Source organism: Lutjanus erythropterus, chromosome 3, assembly GCF_056507025.1.
Source record: "Lutjanus erythropterus isolate fLutEry1 chromosome 3, fLutEry1.hap2, whole genome shotgun sequence".
Taxonomy (NCBI): Eukaryota; Metazoa; Chordata; class Actinopteri; order Lutjaniformes; family Lutjanidae; genus Lutjanus; species Lutjanus erythropterus.
The window spans coordinates 24,290,841-24,314,912 of record NC_139319.1 but is presented as its reverse complement, the minus strand read 5'-3'; the positions used below and the strand labels follow the sequence as shown (position 1 = coordinate 24,314,912).

The 24,072-nt window shown below is 40.9% G+C and overlaps 1 protein-coding gene across 2 annotated transcripts; it reads left to right on the top strand.

Annotated features, from left to right (window-relative positions):
* The first annotated feature begins 1,579 nt into the window (after positions 1 to 1,579).
* LOC146330070 (uncharacterized) lies at positions 1,580 to 24,029 on the top strand. Of its 2 annotated transcripts, XM_084715527.1 has the most exons (17): positions 1,580 to 1,718; positions 4,041 to 4,207; positions 10,570 to 11,675; positions 12,189 to 12,328; positions 14,070 to 14,223; positions 14,614 to 14,691; positions 15,991 to 16,023; positions 16,274 to 16,342; positions 16,548 to 16,637; positions 16,834 to 16,928; positions 18,720 to 19,359; positions 20,115 to 20,349; positions 21,532 to 21,643; positions 21,799 to 21,958; positions 22,567 to 22,680; positions 23,641 to 23,727; positions 23,865 to 24,029. In XM_084715527.1, the coding sequence occupies exons 2-17, from the start codon at positions 4,117 to 4,119 to the stop codon at positions 24,009 to 24,011; spliced, it is 3,351 nt and encodes a 1,116-aa protein (XP_084571653.1). In that variant the 5' UTR covers positions 1,580 to 1,718; positions 4,041 to 4,116; the 3' UTR covers positions 24,012 to 24,029. The 2 variants fall into 2 exon arrangements, 1 of the variants encoding a protein (XP_084571653.1); XR_014769845.1 differs by lacking the exons at positions 21,532 to 21,643; positions 21,799 to 21,958; positions 22,567 to 22,680 and having other exon boundaries at positions 1,601 to 1,718; positions 23,865 to 24,003.
* The last annotated feature ends 43 nt before the right edge of the window (positions 24,030 to 24,072 follow it).

Here is a 24,072-nt window from a genome sequence, read left to right as displayed (position 1 = left end):
GCAATAAAATCCTCCAATTCATTATAATTTTTAATACAGTAGTTCTTTGATTTCAGAGCTGTGACCGTGGGTTCAATTTCACTCTACAGCCCTTTGCTACATGTCTTCCCAATTCTCTGCCCAACTTCATGTCTGTCTAGAGTTGTCCTATCAAATGAAGGCTGAAAAGCCCCAAAATCATCTTTAAAAATTGTATTTAAGACAAAACCAGCTTCTCATGTCTAGCCAAGGATTGTGGATTTCACCAACAAGCAAATTTCATCAACTGTGTAAGCTAAGGCCTAATGCTCAAACTCAAGTTGGTTGGAAATTGAGCTCTAACTAACTATTTAATGTTTCAAACTGATTTGATTGAAATAATGTAAAATGGTCTTAGATATATAGTCTAGAGTATATGTACATCGAGATCATACATAACATATTAAGGTCAGAATCCATTATGAGGATGTTAATAACAGGGTCAGGCACTTTCTAATGACTTGCTACCATTTAATACGTCATATAGCTGTTGCACAAGCTGCACACTGAGACAATGATGTCAACCTATAGCACAATCACCAAGTGAAAATAACTGTGGAGGTGGAAGAAGAATAATACAACAAGGTGGCATTTGATTCTGTATCATTAATTAATGAAAGCTCATTACAATCCCTGGGGAATGGGTTGTAATCTGATACCCCCGTATGACACATGCAAACATGCCCCCTCACACAACACTGTCCCACTTAAATTAAACTATACAGTGTAATAAAGACAAGAAAGTTCTTTTTATCAAAAGTTATTGCTGTGATATAGGCTTTTCTTTGATCTGAAAACAAAAGATGATACTTAATATTTTTATACCTGCATCAAGAGCTAAAACTGGCAAAACTTTTGCCACCTGTCTGCTAATGTGAGGCAGAAATGAAGATGGGATCAAGATAAAGATGAGAAAGAAGTTGAGTGTGGGCAGCTCTGGTAATGCAAAAGCACTAGAGCAATGAAATAATGATGAGCATGACCAGAGACTAGCTTAAGTTACGTCCTGTGCAGCCTAAAAGTATTGGCTAAGCTAGACCAAATGGAGAGAAGGAAGGAGAGAGGGAGGAGAGCTGCTCAAAGCTTTGACAGCATAAGGACAGCGAACAGTCACAGTAAGTGGAATATGTCTTCATATTTCGACTTGGGATTTTAGTTAGTTGTATGTTAGTCTCTGCAGGGTAAGTTTGTGTTGTTTTGTGTCGTTTATTGTTTAAAAATTGTGGGATAAAAGCTACAGTATCAGTGGTGTATTTCAGGTCGACAATGTAATGTAAATGATTTTGTTGCTGCATAACAGAAAACATGATGTAATGTAATAGCATCAAAACACGTTCTTTTGAAAACAGGTGATAATAATGTAAATATATATAGACACAATCAAATTAAATATTGCCACAAAAATTGCCTCTTTGAACAATTTGACAATTCTGACTCCTCAGATTTGATTTTTTTCTTTTATTTGAAACACACTTGAGGTCAGAGATCTCTCACTGAATTACCCAAATGCTTAAAAATGTGTTTCTCTGTTCCTCAAACTAGGAGGAAGACGGTGACGATGATCGTGCCCTCTCTGAGGTGACCACAAGTGCCAGTAGTGATGATGACGTCAATGGTGGTTGGACCTACGAGTGGAGTCTGGTCCACAGTCTGAGTCCTGAGTGGGAACTTAATATCTGTGACACTGACATACAATCCAGGTGACTGTATCCTGTATCCTGATTTTAGAAACCACTTTTTTTTTTTTACCAAGAACACTCAGTGAGCAATGAGCACATACTGAATACACTAAGAAACAACATACTCACACAAAGACACGCAAGGTAAGGGTTTCTCTGAATTAACTGCTACACATTAGCTTTTAGGGATCTTACTTTTTTATACAGGAAAAATTAAGTTAATCAATATTTTAACAATGGATAACATAAGCATTTGAGATCGCTCATAGTGATGTACCTACATTGATAAGAATTATTGACCAACTCTGCAGTTCTTGCCGCACTGCAGAGCGTTTTAGTGTGTCTCTCACTGTTTTGTTTATACTGTCCACAATTTTACTGTTTTGCTTCGTTCTCACTGTTCTCATAGTGTTGCATTCAGGCAGAGCAGGTAAACAAACCCACTGTTACCTGATCAACACCAAACAAAGTTAGTAACAAGTTGGTGAACATAGCAGAGGAACTGCCCAGTGTTTTGACAGCTCCTTATTCCTAAACCCCAAAAGTCTGAAAAATGCCCCATTGAACCAAAAGACCATTTTTGTGAGAACCTATTAGTCCAAAACTAAACCGCTGTGGCTGAGAAGACCCATTGCTCCCTTCAATTGGGTTAGGGGTAGGGTTAGGTTAGGGGGCATTCACGAACTGAGTTAAAACTTTTATTCCGACCTTTGAAATTTGTCTGTGACAGTACAAAATTGCCTAAAATCTTGTTTGGTGTAAGGTCAGACTAGGGGGTGATTTGCACACTACTAAGTACACTCTCCTGGTTTCATTGTAGTTTTGGTCAGCATGGCTAATTTTGACCCTTGCTTCCCTCCAGCAATTTTTAATTTAAGGGTTACTTTAAGAAATGTACACCTGTGAGCACCTGTCCCTTTATATTTAGTTTTAAAAACAGGACCTGACTTAAATCAACTGGCCAATCACATGCAGCAGAGGGCTGCAGGCTAGAACTGTACCCACAGCCACTGCGGAGGACTGATAGCCTCAGTTCATGGTGTGCATGCTCTACCAACTGAGCCACAGGACAGCCCCCTTACTATATGTTTCTTGGTTTCTCCCTTCCTTTCTGGTAGGCTTGTTGTTGTGCATGCAGAAGTTGGGTCAAGAGCATCTTGTGATAAACATAAAACAACCCAAAAGACCTTGGAGAAAAAGACAGAGGCAAGGAAAGCATTAAATAACAGAGTTCAGATGAGGGTCAATGTTATAGAGGGGCCTAGAGGAGTTATACGAGGCAGCAGAGAGAGAGGCTGAAGAGTTTCTGTGTCTGCATTCAACATTCCTACTGCAGCCGTCAGGCCAAAACTCCCACTGATTCAGGACCATGGACAGGGCTGTCTGAACTAACAACTGCAGAGAAAGTATGTATTTTTGGAGCAATGGGTTATCAGAGTTAATTATTGGGATTTTGGAATGAGGGAATAACCTATAGCAGATGTTGTGTGTATGTGATTTTGCTGTTTTCAGTGAAATCATGTTTGTTGTCATCACGTTGCAGTGGATTCATGATCATGAAGCTTGGATTTTAGGCAAGTTGACATTTTGGCAGCTCTGTAAGCTTCACACATTAGTTCACGTGTACCAATAAAGCTGTCTTGTGATGCTGTGTGTCAAAGGAATATAGAGACTGTTGTTAGTGAGTATTGTTCTTTGGATGCCCTGTGCATTCAGTGGCTTTCGCATGAAGTTTGGAAGTCAGTGGTAATTTCATTTGGGCAAACAGGGGATCTCAATTATGCTGTTTTCTGTTGCTAATTTTGTTCAAGGATGATTAGATTGGGTATATTTGTACAGATAATGCTGCTTTGTGCTGCACAAACTCTTTTTATCATTGCATCCTCTTGTAAAATGAGACAATTGTAAGATTGTTTTTGTGACAGTGAAGTATGTAGATTAACTTCTCATTTATTGTGATCAATACTGTGATATTTGTGGGATGGTTGCATTGTTTAAAATACTCATATTTTGGGTTTACATAGGAAATACAGTACATAACACTTCACAGACTGACTGTAATGTTAGGTTTAGGTTGGTGATGTTTGGTACCAGAGTTTTGTTAATGAAGCAATCATTAAAGTGAACCAAGTTGTACTAGAGAAGCTTCACCTATGACTGGAAATTTGTTGAAATTCACCAACTAGTTATCAGTTTAAGAGTAACTAATGTATACTATCATCTTTCAAACACCTTATAACATTTTGTGTTCCTTCTACCTGGAAACAAAGCCAAGTAACTATATAGTATACAAATTTTAGAAGTGACACCTCCAAGTGATGACCTTGTTCTACCCTCCACCAGCTCACCAAATCAGTGGGACTGTCGAGAGAGGAGCATATCGCTCAGCCCAGAGAGGCTCTGCGTGGCCCAAAGAGATATGACCCGGTTGGACCCTTCTCCTCATCGTGGCACTGAAAGCTCCTGGATGGACGAGAGGAGGGGCAGAGACAGATCCCGCCGGGCATCAGGTACAGTCACAGATACACACTGCACCAAAAAAACGTAATGTTTGAAAATCTGTGGCTCTGTTAAAGGGATCGTTTGAATCTTTTTTTAAGTGGGATCAGATGAAGTGCTTGTCAATAGTCAGTGTAAAACCTTCAGTAGATAGTAGGCATGTCACAGTTCTCCAAATCCATGTCTCGATTTGATTTTTGACTTAAACTATTGAGTTGTCACCTGCAAAAAGCCACCAGCCCTACTTTAGGGAAGGTGGCCTTGTGGGTAAACTGACCCTTGTATGTGACATAAACTAGAGGGCTTGTTGTAGGAAGTGGGTCTCTCCTTGTGCCAGCAAGTTGCTACAGTCACAGAAAAGTGAGTAGTGGCAGTTAAACGTACTACAAGAAGTTTTTAACTGGCTATGACACAGTCCCAATTAAATATTGATGCCTCTATATGACCTACTTAACCAAACAAGACCATCCATGAGAATATTGGCTATTTATATAGTTACACTTCATGCCTGGGTTGGCATGCAGAAAAATACTGGGAGAATCACAGATCCTGCTTTTGATTTTGGTTACTGAAATCAAAAACTAATTTTGATCAAGTGACACTGCTAGTAGATAGTACTACATAACCCACAGTTTGGATTACCAGCAGGAGTACTAGTAAAGGAAGCTAAGCTATGTCCTGCTGTGGACAGGGTCAGGAGCAATTTTGATTTTTAATAAATACTCAATATCAGTTTCAGTGTACGCTATAACCTATACAGAATCAACCAGACTCATTTGGCAAAAACAGTCATTTAACCATGCAGAACGTGGGAGTTGCTGGTCTACCACTGCAAAGTGAAATTACTGTTTTTGCCAAAGGAGTCTGGTTGCTTAGGAGTGATATTTGGCTAATAAAAAGGTGGTTTCCTGTTGGAAGAGTGGTGAAAATATTCGAAATATAGCATGCAGTGATATTTTGCTGCTGACCCTGTCCACAGCAGTACATTGCTTAGTTTTCTTCATTGGTAATAATAATAATAATAATAATAATAACTTTATTTGTATAGCACTTTTCATACAAAAGGAATTGTAGCACAAAGTGCTTTACAATCATAGCTAAGAGAATACCCCCCCACCCCCAACCCCGCCCACACACCCACACACAGGATCACACAAACCCATACAATCAGCACTCATGTTACATCATGATAATGAGGAAATTAGATAGAAATTAGATGAGGAAACACAGGAGATAAATTTAAAATATTAAAACAATAAAAGTATAAATAATAAAAACAAGAATAAATAAATACATAAGATAAAAGAATATAAAATATTTGACAATTATTAAATGGAATAGAATGAATAAAATACCTAAAAAAAAAAAAAAAAAAAAAAAAAAAAAAAAAAAAAAAAAAATTGATAAAATTAGAAATTTAATTAAAAGCCAGACTAAAAAGGTGGGTCTTAAGTTTGCCTTTAAAAATATCAATATTACATGTTGCCCTCAGATCTTCAGGCAGGCTATTCCATAAACGGGGGGCATAGTAATAAAAAGATGCCTCACCGTATGTTTTAGTTTTAACTTTTGGCACTGTTAAAAGGCCACTTCCAGAAGACCTGAGGGCTCTGCTGGGTTCATAGGGTAAAAGCAAGTTAGATAAATAAGAAGGGGCAAGACCGTTAAGAGCTTTATAAACCAATAAAAGAATTTTAAAATCAATTCTAAAACGTACAGGAAGCCAATGCAGAGACTTTAAAATTGGTGTAATGTGAGCTCTCTTTCTGGTCTTTGTCAGCATCCGAGCGGCTGAGTTTTGAAGTAATTGTAGTTGTAAAATATTCTTTTTAGGGAGACCAGAAAGAAGAGCATTGCAGTAATCAATCCTGCAAGTAATAAAAGCATGAATAAGTGTCTCTGCATTGGCTTGAGAGAGAAACTGTCTTATTTTGGCGATGTTCTTTAAATGATAAAATGCCTTTCTTGTGACATCCTTTATATGAGCCTCAAAATTCAGTTCTGCATCAAATATTACACCAAGATTTTTGACTTGCTGACACGGGCTAACAGAGAGGGCCTGTAGCTTGCTAGCCAGTTTCTCTCTCTGGTCCCCTGTACCAATAACTAAAACCTGAGTTTTGTCCTGGTTGAGCTGAAGAAAGTTCTCTGCCATCCAGGACTTAATGTCTGAAATACATTTAAAAAGGACATCAAGTGGTCCTGTGTCATCAGGAGACACGGCGATGTAAAGTTGTGTGTCATCTGCATAGCTGTGAAAGTTGATACCGTGCCTCCTGATGACATTTCCAAGTGGTAGCATGTAGAGGTTAAAAAGAGTTGGACCTAAAATTGACCCCTGGGGAACACCACATTTCATTTGATAAAAACTAGATGTGTGTTCACCCATGCTGACAAAGAATTTCCTGTCTGTGAGATATGATTTGAACCAGTTAAAAACAGTGCCAGAGATGCCAATTAAATTATGGAGTCTGTTTAAAAGAATGGTATGATCTACTGTGTCAAATGCTGCACTCAGATCTAAAAGCACTAAGACAGACGGCATTTTTGTGTCCATGTTTGACCTGATGTCATTGACAATTTTCACTAATGCTGTCTCTGTGCTGTGATATTTTCTAAAACCAGATTGATATATTTCAGCAGCGTTTGTCGAGGTCATAAAATCATTTAACTGGTTAAAAACAAGTTTTTCTAAAATCTTACTTAAAAATGGCAAATTGGAAACAGGTCGATAGTTCTCTGGTAGTGATGTGTCCAAATTGTTCCTCTTCAAGAGTGGCTTAACTACTGCTGTCTTAAAAGCAGTGGGGAAAACGCCAGTCTGAAGTGAATGATTTGTGATGGTCAGCAGATCGTTTCTTAAAAAGCTATAAACGTCTTTAAAAAATGATGTTGGAATGGGGTCTAAAAGGCAGGTTGCTGAACTTAACTGGGAGATAACTTTCTCAAGCATTTCAGCGTCCACCAGGACAAACCTCTCCAGTGTTTCCTCATTTAAAGGTGAACATTTTGAAACATTAAAATGTGTAGACTGACAATGTAAAATATTAGATCTAATAGTATCTATTTTGCTTCTGAAGTGGGCTGCAAGATCTTCACATGAAAAGTCTGGTTCAAGACTTCGGTTAAAAACAGGGTTAATTAAATGGTCAATGGTTGAAAAAAGGACTCTTGGATTTTTGTGGTTGTTACTGATTAATTTTGAAAAATGTTCTCTTCTTGCATTTTTAACTGCTTTGTTGTAGATAGTCAGCTGTTCCTGAAACATTTGAAAATGAATTGTTAGTTTGTTTTTCCGCCATTTTCTTTCAGCTATTCTGCAATTTCTCTTCAGTTTTATTATGTTACTGTTTCTCCAGGGAGGTTTTGATTTTGTTTTAATCTTTCTAAGATTTACTGGTGCAACTATGTCCAGTGCTGACTTGAGTTTACTGTTAAAATTATCAACAATAAAATCACAAGAAGAAGGTAGAATCTCTGGAGGAATATCACGTAAAATATCAATAAAACTTGCAGCCACGTCAGATGTCAGATAGCGTTTCCTTACAGTATGTTCTGGAATTTCTTGTTGCTTAAAACTGTTCACTTTAAAAAAGACACAGAAATGATCTGATAGGCCTACATCCACAACAGAGGAAACCTGTACCGACAGGCCATAGGTTATGACCAGGTCTAATACATGTCCTCTGTTGTGGGTGGGCTGTGTAACATGTTGCATGAAATTCATACAGTTAATTAGGTTTAAAAAATCTAGACTAAAGGAGTCTGATTTATTGTCCACATGTATATTAAGATCACCTAAAATAATAATCCTGTTATATTTAGCATGGATAATTGAAAGGAGTTCTGAGAATTCAGTGATAAAAGAGGTACATCGTTTGGGTGGTCTGTATATTGTCAGACATAGTGTGGGAGGGCTGCTAAAAAGAAAAGAGTGATATTCAAAAGACATGTATTCACCAAATAAAAAGTTTTTAAAACCATGTGCTGCTAAAAGGATTGTGGCTGTCCCCCCTCCTCTTCTACCATTTCTAATAGAATATGAAAAGTCGTACTGGGGGGGTGAGGCTTCAATGAGGGTTGCAGGTCCATCAGTGCCGAGCCACGTTTCAGTTAAAAACATACAATCAAGATTGTTCTCTAAAATCAGGTCATTTATAAGGAAGGTCTTATTTGAAAGAGATCTCACATTTAAAAGTGCCATGTTTAGTGACCTCTGTGATGTTTGGGGAGGAACAGCAGGGGGGTCACGTATGTTTAGAAATTTCAAGTTATTGAGATTAGGGCCTGAGGATATTTCTTTGTCGTGGTATTTTAAATGTTCTCTGGTGGTAATAATAACAGGGATAGATGAATTGTTAGAGAAGTCTGAGGGTCCCAGTCCCGTAATGCAGCTCTCATCGTTAAAAGTGGAACTAAAATAATAGTGACTTGGACCCGGGGGACATCAATCACTGATGGGCTGGTCAGCAGGTGTGGGCTTGTAGCAGGGAGAGGTGGATGATGTGTGTGCGTGCTTGATACCGTATGCCAGATTGGCGGACAACAGACGGCTGCCGGATCTGTTCAGGTGCAGTCCATCTGCCCCGAAAAGGTGCCTCCTCTCCCAGAATGCATCAAAGTTGTTTATGAAGCCCATCTTGTGGTATCTACAGGCAGTGGACAGCCAGGTGTTCAGGCTGAGCAGCCTGCTGAAACTGCCGATTCCTCGGCCACAGGTGGGGGTGGGGCCAGAGATAAAAACTCCTGACTGAAACTGTTTGACCACGTTGAAAAGGTGAATGAAGTCCCGCTTCAGGAGTTCGGTCTGCTGTTTGGAGATATCATTTGTACCTGCATGAATAATGATTCTGTCGGCCTCCGGATAAGATCTCCTGATGTCTGGAATTTTTTCTGTTATGTCCGTAACGGTGGCACCTGGGAAAGACAGCGTGAGTGCCCCCTTCATCCACACGTTCCTCACCACGGAATCTCCAATGATGATGGTGGTTGATGGCGGCGAAGATGTAGATTTCTCCCTCGGTGAGGTATCCGAGTACGGGGGCTGGACGGGGGAGATGGCGGAGTAACGGCCCCGCGGAGCCGGAGTGAAATTCGGCATTGAGCGGCGGGGCGTGGGGCGAGAGGCTCGTCCAGGTATGTTGACCGTGGGAGATGGAGATCCGCTGGACCCGGGAGGTGGAGGAGGCTGCCGGTTCCCGGATAGTGGGGGAAAGTCATGCGGGTCGAGGATATCGTATCGGTTCTCCAACTGGATGCCATAGGCTGCAGCAGTGCGAGCGGAGAGCCTCCCCTTTTTTCCGCGCTTGCCGACAGCAACCCAGGGCTCCGGGTGTGATGGAGTTGAACTGACTGGGGCTTTTGGCTTTGCCCCTCGCCGGAGCCAGGGATCCATTGGAGCAGGATCGGACGCAGCACCCGGAGCGCAGGCCGCAGCAGAAAGAGTAGAGCCAGCGGCTGGAGCAGCAGCAGTATCAGCCGGCGGAGTGAAGCCAGCAGCCGGAGCACCAGCAGCAGCAGTCGGTGGAGTGAAGCCAGCCGCCGGAGCACCAGCAGCAGCAGTCGGTGGACTGAAGCCAGCCGCCGGAGCACCAGCAGCAGCAGTCGGTGGACTGAAGCCAGCCGCCGGAGCACCAGCAGCAGCAGTCGGTGGAATGAAGCCAGCGGACGGACCAGTAGCAGCGGGCTGAGTGGAGCTGCGGGGCCGAAAAGGCCCTGTGGCCGGAGCAGCAGGGGCGTCAGGCAAGTACGGAGCAGTGGCCTCCAGTTCCTCACTGTTGACTGAGCCTTGTGTGGGGCCGAAGAGGATAGTATCCAAGTGTCTCTCAGCTTCTTGGATTTTATACAGCGTGGATATCCTCTGCTCCAACTCAGCGACCTTTTTGCCGAGGTCGACACAGCTCTTGCAGCCGAATGGCGAGGTAAGTGGGGCCATGGCTACTTAGCTTGTGTGTACAGCTTGATCCTCTGTTAGTTTGAGATCAAAGTGCCCGATTGCTAAAAGCCTTACACCGATTTATAAATATAATTAAAAGCGTTCAGGGCATTAAAAGTGTAACGTGAGATATGGCTGAAACTACACATAAAAGTTAGTTTATGATAGAACCGTTCAGCAGAGGGACAAAACGCTGACAAAACGCCGACGCATGCGCGACAGTGACATGTGTATCACAAGTGGTGGTACTCCTGCTGCTTCTCCAAACTTACTGTAGGTAATACATGGAATACTGATAAATATCTCATACGATTGCAGCTTAAAAAAATCTGAACTATCCCTTTGAATGCAAGCAAGTCTTTAACTTGACCTGACTTGTGCTCATACTCTTACAGGCTACATTTTAAGCCATTGACCTCAGACTTGTATGATTTTCAGAGTCCAGAGGACAAGAGAGTGGCTACTTCTCTCCAGACAGAAGAGGTGATGGTGAGCGCCAGGAGGATGTCAACAAACGGCCGTATCGTTACTACGAAAGGGGGCATCCTCTTCCTAGCAACTATGTTCCTGAGCCTAAAGCCTGCGTCCCCTACAGGAACGTCAACCTCGGCCTGCCCTCTCAGAGGAGGAACCCAGAGACATATATGCTGGAAGCTTGGAGAAGTGAATCTCCAGAGAGATACACGTACCACTCCAACTTTAGACGAGGAACTGATTCAGAGAGGAATTCACCAACACGTCACAGCTCTGTGAGCCCAGAACGCTACAAGCTAAGTGAATCTCCAGTGGGAACCCAGCGAAGGAGCTCTGTCTCCAGGAGTCAGGCTCGGTCTCACAGCTCATCTCAGCTTCCATCACATGGTCCTTCTAGTCACACATCTGGCAGGTCCAGTCCGTCCCGCAGGAGGAGGTCCATTGCCTCTCGGACTGTCTCACCATCTAGGGCCACCCCTTCTCACAGGCACACAGACTCTCTACATTTACAGAATGGCGTATACGAAGCTCAAAAGGGCCGAGAGCTGAGGAGTCCATCACAAGCTTCAACCAAACATAGTTTGGACTCTGAGAAACTCTACAGGAATCTGGAGTCCATCTCCCGCCGTGGATCCTCAGCCATCCAGCAAAACTCATATCAGGGATCTCAAGCATCTCCTCGAACAAGGACGGCTGTCAACAGCTCGGTCAACACTCGCTCTCGCAACAGCCGTGAAGTGTCACCAGCCAGGAATGGCTACAGCACACACAGCCACACCCCACAGAGGGAGCCCAACTCAAGAGACAGCATACTGAGCCCTTCTCAAGGCTCCTGGCAGGGGTCTGCGCACTCTTTACTCAGCCTCCCACCCTCTCCTGGTTCCTCTGCATCAAGACGAGGTGCAAACTCTCAGGGGCTCAGTGGTTCACTGTCGCATGTTGCAGTCACTGAAACTGATAAGAGCAATGAGGGGAATAATAGTGGTGACAGAAGCAGGAGCAGCATGAGGCGAGGGATGGAGGCCTTACTGATCTCTGAACCCGCAAAGGCGACAGTGGAGGTGGACGAGGTACGTATCAAGTATTACTTGTTTTTAGCCAGCTAGCGTGGTTATGGACAGCAATGTCAATCTGTCAACTACTTTAGTCCAGACTTAAATTTCATAGCAATGTATCCAATAATTATTTAGATATTTAAGACAGACATGCATGTTCCCAAGAGGATGAAGCCTACTGTGTTTGGGGATCCCATGATTTGTCCTCTAGCACCACCTTGAGGGTGACATTTCTGGTTCAGAATAAAATTTTGGTGGCTGCGCCATGCGTCATCAGTTCACGGTCCACACATGTCGTGCACTGGTGAGCAGCAACCAGAGCAGAAAGGATAGAATACAAAAAAAAATTCAAAAAGACTACGGAAAGGCTGGCATTATGTTCAGAATGAAGAAAATTGTATTTATTCATATTAGAGCTACATATATTTAAACTGGCCTATTGATTCCTGTCCCACCTGCTCCTATTGACTGTTTTTCCTGTCCCGTCTCCATACCACTTAACACATACTAAATCTTTCTGAATTTGAGGCGGGGATGACAATGGACGACTACATTATTCTGGCCAATATTCCAAAGATCCAGCGGGACTCAGAGGAGGAGCTTCCAGGAATGAGGTGGAGGAACCAGAGTCCCAGCCCATGCAGGGATCAGAAGCTTAGGACATACAGGTTGGTGAAACAAACAATATGCCCTTGGGGGTGGGTGTGAGGGTGGGCAGGGATTTGATCCTTTGCATTGCACATACATAGCACATCTGATATGTAATAAGCAGTTAATGCCCACAGCAAACTTCCACACAGATATCAAATCAAGACATCACAGCAGGGTACAGTACACTCTGCAGAGTTATGTACTATATTCTATCTTGTGTTGGCACAAATAGGGATAGGTCAAATAGCAAAAGAGCCTTTTATGCTATTATGATGCCTCACTTAAATGGTGACAGCATAAATAGCATGCATACTGCTATCTTTATTAAATCGAATTAGTCATGAGTCACTGTCATGCATGAATCAAGTATTATCACACGAGAGCGTGTTTTTATACTGAGTAGCAGTACAACAACATCAAAGATAATCACAGCTATATAGATGTTGCTTCTACAGCAGTTCCACTAGTGCCATTTATCAGTTAACAGTAATAAGTGACAACAAATTATGAGTTGTCTGTTTATTTCATCATTTTCTGGGACTGGACTGTTGTCAAGCAACACAAACATTTTCCTGCACACTAACATTAGCATGCTAGTTACTTTGTGTAGGTCTATACATTCCTGCAAAGGAGCTCTCCTTTAGTTGTTCCGGTGGATCCATAAAACTGCCTCAAGAATGTATCCAGCTTGCTCTTCTTAACAGACTGAATGTCCATGTTTAGTTTGTTTTTTGTTTTGTTTTTTTGGAGAGGGTGGTCAAACCAAACATTTTATGATAGCAGATATATGATGTTAGCATGGCTTCAAAAGCTAAACTACAAATAAATCAAAAATATGTTCAGGAAGCGATCTTATAATCGATCTGTATAAGCCATGTATATATGTATGCAAATTGTTATGTAGCCACAATATCACATATGCCCGTCATTGCAGGTACTTTCTCAGGTCAAAAGCTTTTCAAACAGCTGTTCTTGTATCCTACTCTGTGTACTTTATCAGATTAAACCATCTTTAAGCTAAACCATCTTTTAATCCTGTCTGTGATCTCTACCTGTTAGTCATAGTAACGTTAATGGTAACCGTTAGTAGCATACCTGTAAAGCAGAGTGATACACAGAGTGAAAAGTCCTGGTGCTGTTAGACTCTGTCTGCACTTATGGAATGTCTCGTGTCCAATCACATTTACTTGGCTGGAACTAACTGTTGTATAAACATCAATAATCGCCTAATTTTACACATGATCCATGATGATGAAGATACAGAAACAGAAAAATCCAACGCAATACTAGCATATTGTCAGTTTTCACAAATCATGTTTTCAGGGGAGCTCATGTCTTATTAAGAGGAGTCAGCTCCCCCCTGGCCCCTCTGTATTTCACACTCTGCTTGATGGTATCATGGTGTAGCATCAATTCATGGAGGGCCGCGACCGTGCATCTATTCTGCATTCCTAGTGTACGTGTTTCTTTAAAGTGTTCCTTTGGTGGTCGGAACATTAGGGAAAAAGTGGTGGAGCCAGTAGAAAAGACTTTGAAGATGCCTTTTGATCTGACCATAAATAATTACTTTAGTTATGGCTGAAGAAAAGAAGAGTGATCATGAAGCCTTTGCAGAGGTAAAGGAAAGTTCAGAAATTAAACAAATTATATAAATTGTGCCAATTTTATGTCTATATTTATGTTTATGTCTTTGTTGAAGATTCAAAAATATTTTTTTGTATTCAGTTTCTCTGCACAATTGACTGATTGTCTCTGAAGGTATCAAGATGAACCAGACATTTACAGTTCACGGCTGGAGGCAGATGAGAGGGGCAGAGGCAGAGAGAGAGGCAGAGACAGACGAGAGAAATGTAGAGAATCTGAGAACGGACGATCATCTCGCAGACAGTCAACCGCATCTCTTCATTCACAGGTATGATACAGCAGAAACTGCAGACTAGAGCTGCAATGATTAATCAATTAATCAATTAGTTGTCAACTATTAAATGAATCGCCAACTACTTATCATAGTAGATTAATCAGTTTGAGTGTCTAAATTCTCTTATTTCAGCTTCTCAAATGTGAATATTTTCTGGTTTCTGTAGTCCTCTATGACAGTAAACTGATAATCTTTGAGTTGTGGACAAAACAAGACTTTTAGGGACATCACATTGGGCTTTGGGAAAAATTGATCAACATTTTCTGACATTTTATGGACAAAACAACTAATTAATTAGTTGAGAAGATAATGGACAGATTAATTGCTAATGAAAATAAATACTGCAGACAAATAACACAGCTTGTGATCTTTTATCTGTCAAAGAGTTCAGATAATCAAAGTGGAAAACGCAGATCTTCAAAAGTGAAGGAGCGAGCTGTTCCTGAGCACCCGCAGACACAGGTGAGCACGGTCCCATGACTTTCTGCATCTGTATGAATCACATGAGTGTTTGGAGGAAAATGGGTCATTCATACATTCATTCTAAAGTAGCTCTCTGATATTTATTTCAGCTCTTTTACCTCAGGCGGCGCTCTCTCAGAAGCACCTTGCAGGCAAAAAATCCATTCGTTAGCACTCCTGTGTTTTAGGGCAGCATGTTCATATGATTTATCATCTGTATTAATAGATTCTAGGATGGTATGAGCCGCTGCATTCTGCTGTGTCAGCACTGCACTGTCATGCCTAAAACCGCTGAGTCAGCAAACACAGAGCAGGAGGGATGGTCACAAAATAAAACATTCAAAATTTTGTTATTTCAGTGCTGCATGCTTCCAAACACCAGTTCACTCACCCAACTTAAAAGTTTATCAGACAGGGCTTGTACTCAAAACTTTTTTGCACTGTAAATAATTTTGACCTAGTTGAATTTAAAAATGTTAAGTTAACTGAGGTTTGGTTGAATAATTAGTTTAAAGTCTGACTGGAGTTGTAAAAACCAATCGAGTCAACAGAAAACATGTTCAGTAAGAAATTAAATTGAACCAACAACTGTTCAGTCACACTGACAAATATTTCAAACTAATCTGATTTCCTTTTAGATTTTTGAAGAGTCAGAGTTGAGGAATGAGTGTTTGTTTCAAGTGAACAAAAAAATATTTATGTCATTCTGACAGTCCTGAACATTTGTGTGGACGATATGCAAAACTTGTTTGTTGTGAATGAATTGAGGTTTGCAAAGATGAAAAATATGCAGTGGTTGGGAAAACCTGACAAAATATTTGAAATGATATTAATATGAACTAAGTGTGATTTCACTTTTATGAGTTCTTCATTGCACTAACATGCACGTTTGTCTCCCTCAATGTCTCCTCCTCATATATACTGGACAATATGGTGCATGCGTGGTAAGTATTTTATTTTCTGCTCACATAGCACCTGCTTGCTTTCAAGTCAGTGCAATGGTGATTCATCAGTTCCTCTTTCTCTTCCTGTTTCTCACTGTTAAACAGTAACAATCAATGTTTGCAAAAAACTGCTCCTCTTCCTTTTTAATGTTCGTGTATTTCCTATTTTTTATACTTTGAAGTCTTGCCTGCTTCCCTTCTCTGAATGATGCAGTTCTCTCACAGACACGACAGACCTCTTCTGGCAATTTCCGTTTCCTGTCATTTCACGGTAAAGTGTGAGACAGAAACCACTACAGAATGCTCTCAAAGAGCTTCCTCTTGATACTCTAATTGCAGGTGTTGATACTTGAAGGGATGGATGTGCAGACTGGATGAGCATGGCACGGTAAATGGACATTTTTTTTTAGGTCGCTCTACTACTATATCTTTGAAACAGTCATTGTCTATTCTAGTTCCTGCTGTAACCACAGATTCACAGCCTGACAGACAGCACACAACACAAGAACGAGACTTGACCTCTAAACTGTCTATAAAGACGTCCACACACTATAGTAATGAAAATGTCAATTGATCTATTTAACACATTCAGACTAAAATGGATTTAATTTTGTTCATGTTTACTGTGTTTTGCTCAGTGGAGGAAACACTGGTTTGTTCTGGGTGATACTTCACTGAGGTTCTACAGAGATTCGGAGGCTGAGGAGGTAGGACCTGATCATTTCTTAGATGTTAACCTACACCGATTCATTTCAACCTGCGAAGAGTAATTTGAAAGAGTTGTTATGCAGGTTTTGTCACCATAACATGACCAATGTCACCGGTTTTCGTACAATGATTCAATTCATGCTTGCTGGTTTTTTGGTTACAGACTAATTTGAGTAAATTTAAGCTTGTCTTGTTGTGGTGCAGTCAGATGATCTGGACGGTGAGATCGAGCTGAGATCCTGTGTGAACGTGTCAGACTGTGATGTAGAGAGGAACTACGGACTCCAAATAAAAGTATGTGTTTGCTGTACTTGTGTGTTTTGCTTCTTGTGTTGTACAGCGCACCATCAGACAGATGGACAGTCAGACACCCCTCATACACACCTCCTCCCATTTCCACATCATTGACATGTTCAGCTACTTCCTGTTTAACAGTGTGTGTGTGTGTGTGTGTGTGTGTGTCTTTGCACTGTCTTTTGATCTCCTCCAGACAAAGAGAGCAGTGTTCACTCTCTCTGCTACGACCTCCAGAATACGGCGGAACTGGGTGAAGTTACTGAAGCAGGCGATCCAGAACAACACGCAGTGAGTCTGACTTTACTGGGAGACACTGGTGCAGGAAGTATTCACGTCCTTTACAGCATCAACAGTACTACAGAGGAAAAAAAAAATACAGCCGTCAAAAGTATCAGCACTTCAGTACTTTTTCAAAACCACGTTTAAAACAATACAATATGAGTTAATTTTAGTATCAAAGTACTGAAGCTATTTTTAAAAATTATCTAAGTGCTCATTCAATACCTGAGTTCAGTTCAGCCTTTATTGTCCTGCCTGAAATTTGGCTCGCAGCAAAACCAGACAGTGTTCAGTGACTTTTTCTGAACCAGCACAGTGTGCAGATTATTAATAGAAAAAATAACTAAATAAATAAATCTATTTTGTGTGCCGAGGACTTTTTTTCTTTTTGCTGTGGTATCAAAAGAGGTACTGGGTCTTTTTTTAATACTAGTATTAAAGTTTAAAGTTTATCAAAATTTAAAACTGGTATTGTGACAATTCTAGTAAAAATACTCTATTATAAGTATAAGACTTGGATTGATATGTTTCTTATAGTATTATTATAGTATAAAAAATGTGTTCAATGCAGATACATGGCCATTGAGACAGTTACATTATTGTATATTAAATGATTTTAATATTATTGCAATTCCTCAGCATGTAGCTGATTCAGTTGTTGTTTTTTATATAGTGTTGTGTAGATTAATAACAACACATCATACTTTATAAACTCATCATATATATTTTATGTAAAATCTTGATTTGTATTGTAACTCATAACTAAAGTTGTCACATAAATCAGTAGTAAAAGGTACAATTTTTCTTCTGTTACTGCTTTGAGTAGAAATGTGGCATGAAATGGAAATACTCACCCAAAATGTGTACTTCAGAACAGTACTAGAGAAAATGTTCTTGGATACACTCACCTCCTGCTGAGGAAGTACTATATCAGGAGCATTTTGAGGCCGGTGTGCAAACATGAAAAAAATTACAATCACAAACAAAAGTACAATGTAAGACTGCTTATGATGTATATATATTATTTATTCATAAATAAAATTGATTCAATAAATAAACAGAAAAAAGTTGAAAACATAACATTTAAAGGAAGTTTTAATGTTTTCCAATAAAGGTAAATCAGCTTTATTTATCATATACACAGTCATACACATACAGTGTATATAGTGAAATGAGTATGTTGCATTTGATCCAACTGAAGTATTAGCAGCAGTGGGCAGCACCCGGGGACCAACTCCACTTCTAAGCCAGCACCTTGGTCAAAAGGACTGACACAATTCATTAGTCTACATACAGTGTAAACTTGCTATTTACTTTTGCTATTCAGTCTTACAGCTTCTGGAATAAAAACAATATCGTAAATACCCAAAAGGTGCCAAATCAATCATAAATTAACTTCATGAGATTCTAAGTTCATTCATATTTTCACTGCAAGGTCCATTTAGTAGTTATTTTGGAGCTTTTGATCACAAGTGAAATTATAATCAAATTCTCATTTGATCTGTCATATTTTATTACAAATTAATAGTACTGTAAGTAGTAATGATTAGATTCCAAAAAAAAGGACATCGTAGGTGGTGAATACTTGACGTTAATAATATTATTCCTGCAAAATATGATAAAAATCATATCCTCAATCTATCTAAAGCAACGGCTTTCATTGACCTAAAATTCCTGCACACTGTAAAGAAATGCAGCCGATGTGATTGGGTGGTCCGTCTGTCTGCGGTGAACCCCCTCTATCATCTTTCTTCTGATGTGTAACACTACCCTCTTGTCTGTCCCTCATTCTGACCTCAGCCAATCAGACACCGGCAGCAAGAAAGAGAACCCCCTGTCCCGCCAACCGTCGTCATGCCAACCCCCTGCTCAGTTCACCTGCAAGGACTCTGGCTATGAACCTACCACTTCCACCTCCACCACAGCTGCAAACTCCCATCGGGCCAACCACCACCACCAAACTGTAGACGGGGATCTGGACGCAGACTTGTCTCCGGCCAGTCAGAGAGAGGAAGGAGAGGGTTGGGACCGTGAGCAAGCGAAGCGATTGGAGGAGAGGAACAAGTGGTTTGAGGAGGGGGTTTCCTTCAGTGAGATGGGCAGCAGGTGGGACTCCATGGAGCTGAAAAGGGGGAGTGTACCAATCCCTGTTATTGACACCATGGACTCAGAGGTCAACCTGAAGTGGGCAGAATTCGAGGGGCTGACGTTTAGGGACATGAGCGCACAGTCTCTCATTGGTGCCCAGGCTTATCAGTCAAGCACCGCACAGGCATCGCAGTCTCTCATTAGCTCCCAGGCATATCAGTCGAGCCCTGAAGAGGCCGAACACTCTGTCACTGTATCAGAAACAGATATATCGATTTCAAAGGGGGCTTCTCCGTTCATAAACGGAGATCAGACCATTCAAACAAACACAGCAGAAGCGCTTCAAAAGGAGGTAAGAAAGAGCTTACTGTCACTCAATTGAGAAAAGTAAAAGAGTGGCATTCCTCTAATGTGTTTTCAATACAAGGAAATTATGTCAAATGGATAGTTTTGATTTTATTAGTGGGGTTGTATAAGGTATGCCCCCACTTTGGAGTATCAGCATGGAAGCTAAACAATGTACTGCTGTGGACAAGGTTGGCAGCAAAATGCGTTTTAGCCACTTAAAAAAGGTTCACTTAAAATCAATATCAGTTTAACTCACCTTTACCCCTTTACCCTGCCAACAGGCAGCCCTTTTTTATTATTTTTACAGGAAACCACTGTCATACAATATCACACTCTCTATGCCAACCAGACTCCTTTGGCAAAATCTGTAATTTTATGTTTAAGAACAGAGGAGTCGCTGGTCTACTGCTGCCTTGATCAGTTAGCTTGTTTTGTTACTAAAACACAGAAGTCACACAATTCCACATACAAACAAACAGATCGAGGCAGCAGTAGACCACCACTTTTCAAGTGGACATTTTTAAAGTGGGTAAAATAAGCAGCAGCAGTACATTGGTTACCTTCCATGTTCCCCTCTCTGCTTCTCCAAACTTGGGGCATGCTGACCACTATCTAATGTAGGTAATACACTGACCATGTATAAATGCCTCATATAAACCCACTGCAAAAAACCCAGACTATCCCTTTAACATCCAGTGGTGATGTGCATCTCACTTTTAGCCGTCCTCCCTTTCCTCCCTCCATATATCCATCCCCCAGGCCCTCTCTCTTCGAAAACAGGTGGAGAGCATTAAGAGGGAGCGTGCAGCCATGGGCATAGAGGTGGACAGTCCATGTGGCCCCGGGGCCCCCTGTAGGGCCAGACTAGAAGCCATGGAAGTAGCCCATCGGAAAGCACTGCAGGAGCTGCAGGAGAAACATGCAAAGGAGATCAGGGAGCTGGAGGACCAGAGAGACAGGATGCTGCAGGAGGAGAGCCAGACAGCTGCTAAAGGTAAAGCAGGAAATACAGCTGTGTCAGGCAACGGAGGCAGGCAGTGGGGACAGTCTGACACAAACTGAAGGATAACTTTATCATTTTTCAACCTGGAAACTTTTCCCTATGCTTTTGTTTCAAAGTGCTGAATGGGGACAACAATTTTTCAAACTGGTTCAGTACTGAGGGAGACTACTGCAGCCACCAGCCGTAAAACAGGCTGCCATGTAATCTTTGCGAGCAATTTGCAAACCATATAGGCACATCCACTCAAAGTGCTTGTTTTTGTCATGGACAGATTATTATTATATTATTATATATTATTATAAGTCTGATACCATTATGGAAAGGATCCCGACAGAGATATTTTTAATACATGACAATTTTATCATCATTAATCACACTTTTAAATGGAGACAAAATGATAATATTAATATACTTATATACTAATAATATACTTCACTGCAATACATTAGAAAATATCAGTAAAGAAGTGAGAATCATCACGACAGATATCAGAGAAGCAGCAAGGAAAAACAGGGTGTAAAGCCAAAATAATTTCACATATAAGTCAGTGAATTAAAGGTTTATTTCATTCCAAACTAGAGTTGGTGATTGTTGGAGCAGTGGAAAGACAAGACAAGACATTTTGATGAGTTTTATTCAGTTTAGTTTAGTTGAAGTGTGTTTTACAATGATAGAATTACTATTTCTGTAAATGGAGTCTGATGGCTTTGCCAACAGTGTTAAATTTGCTGTTTCTGGTTGAACGAAGTGTATTTTATTCTTTAACAAGAAAGGTCTATCTCTGTTTGGATCCTTTTCATAATGTTGTCAGACACTTGACAACCTGAGCCTGTCAGTGGCAAAACAAACACTTTTAAGGGCTTTTCACATGGCACTTAGCCCCAGCCACAAGGTTCGCCCATAAGGATTATGTTGTAGCCTGTTTGATGGCTGAGAGCTGCAGCAGGCCAGCTCAGTGCTGGATCCTTGTTAAACACCACAAAAATGTGGGAAAACAGTGTTCAGGTTGAAATAATAGTTATCCTTTCATTCTGAATGCATTGCCTCTTTCCATAAATAAATCTGGCTACCAGCTGCTTGCTGTATTTTATGAATTTATGTTATTTGTTTTTATTGCTGTGTGGAGAAGGTGAACACAGTTCAGATAGCTAATTAACTAACCGGTCATCACAGCTATGGAGGCACTGAGGGCAGCTCACAGAGAGGAGCTCGAGAGAGAGGTGGAAAAGGCCAGGAGGTTGTCTGGAGGAGCCGCACACGTGGATCCTTCATACAGAGGCCACATGTAAGTTTATTACAGTCGCCCTGTTATCATACTGAGAGCGTTTTCCGTCTCACAGGGTCCTGCTGCAGGCTTAAGATGTTCCACAGTCAACCATGACCCCGTGCATGATAGTGCATTATAATTCACTGCAGAACTTGTGTGTTTGTGCGTGTCAGACCCCAGGCGGACCACTTGCACAGTGAGTTAGATGTGCTGTCAGACCGCTACTCTCAGAAGTGCCTCCAGCTGAGCCGCACCGAGCAGAGCAGCAAGGGCCGAGAGACAGAGCTCAGTTGCAAGGAGAGAGAGCTGGAGCAGCTCAGAAGAGAGAACCAGGTTTATAAACATGGCAAACAGTACCATGCCACCTTATAGCATACTTGCCCACCTTTCCCAGTTTTCATTGCCTTGTCCCAGCTTCTCACAGAAACACAATTGTCAATTTTTCACACATTTTCTTTCCTCTTTTAAAGGAAAGAGGCACATTTTTTTAAGCGCAGTCTCACAAACGCCCTTTGAAAAGAATTTGTAAAATCTTCATTTTTGGTGTTATTGTAATCAAATTTGAAATGGAGCTAGGTAAGGCTAAAAGAGTGTCATTTATTGGTCATCTGCTGGCATCTGTTTGCAAAAAATGCCTGCTTACTACTTTGATATTTTCATTCTTGAAAAATGCCTGAGAATGTAGGAAACAAAGTCTATGAAACTCAGATTTTTCTGGTGCAGGGCCCACCCCCCACTTTGGCTTTGAAATGCTCCCTATATTTGAAGTCTCAAGGTTGGCAAGTATCAAATTCATTCATTCATCAAATTAAGTTGTATTAGTCCTTACAGGTTTAAATTGGATGTGGATCTGGAAACATTATAAGCTTCAGGGCTAACAAGCATGCTGATTTACCATATCCCTGCACACCATATAATTTGTGCTAAAAATCTCTTTTCAGGAGCTTAAGGCCAAGCTGGCAGAAGAGATCAGCCGCATGCGTTATTTCATCACAGGCCAGAGGTCGGACACAGTATCCCTTGGCAACACTGAGCGCTCTGCGTCAGAAGTTGAGGTATTGATAGTAATAAGTTCAATGCTTCTGACTAAAATTAGATCCTACATAACCTCAGCTCATGTGAAAGTAGGTGATACTAAAACATGTTCACCTCTCGCTGCACCCCAACCCACTTTACTGCACCTGAAACATTAACTTAGGCTTGAAGGACAAATGTTGACTTTACTGTCATTACGGGGAAGCAGAAAGCAACATTTGTATGACGTATGTGCTCTGGGAGTTTGAACCCACAACAAATTGATTGTTTTTTACTGTTTTGTTTCATATCCCCAGTAATGACTCCCCGTTGCAACATTGTCTCCTGTTTATTTTTTTCTGGTGGCCTCATTTGAGTTGACCATCTGTGGTCGGTCACATTGTAGTGCGGCTCATACTGCCCTCTACTGGCTGAATCACAGCGCTTCAGCACATCACCTGTGCTGCTGCACTGAAAAGCTTCATGATTTTTTGACTTTTAAAAAATACCTTTGTCAAACAATTGAGGAAACACAGAAAAAAACACAGTTCAGGTGTGAGTACAATACAAACAAAACACATGATAACCTTTAAAAAAAAAAAAAAAAAGGAAAGGAAACAATTCTCAAATCAAAGATAAACAACAGTTCTCCTGCCCCTCCACCAGTGCACAGAAGCCTCCCTTGAAAAAGAGATTGTTGATCTCAACAGGCTTTAACTGGTAAAATATAGGTCAAATAAATAAATAACTATAGCTGCTGTCACATAAATGTAGTGGATTAAAAAGGGCTAATATTCCCTCTGAAATGTAGTGGAGTGAAGGCTTAAGTAGCATGAAAAAAAAGTTAAGAAAAAATACCTCAAAACTGTAGATACAATATATGTGGAGTTAATGCACAGAGTTACTCTCCACCACTGTCCTTCATACATAATAACTTAACATATCTGTGAGCATTTTAAAAGCTCTGTCATAATATTGAGGTGTCACATTTTGTCTTTCAGACATTACTAAGAGCAAAGGACAATGAGGTGCAGTACCTTAAAAAAGAAATCAGCTGTCTACAGAATGAAGTGCAGTCTCTTACCAAGGTATGTTTTATGATCTGACATCTTGAATTACACAAAGTATGAACAATAATACACTCCCATATGTTGTATATTTACAGCTGTGTCTTCCTTGCTTTACTTTAATTGATCTTCCATATCTGTCCCAACCTTTACTCTAGGAGAAAGAAGCAGCTTATGAGCGTTATAAGGAGGCCTATGTGGAGCTGAGTAACATGAAGGGTCGTAGCCAGTTGGAGATGAGCTCCCTCAACGAACACTTGAGACTGGCGAATGCTGCACTTCAGGAGGGAGCGAGGCAGACCTGATCAATTGGGACAACCCACCAAAAAGAGCAAAGACAGCAAATCAGCATAAAATATTTATATT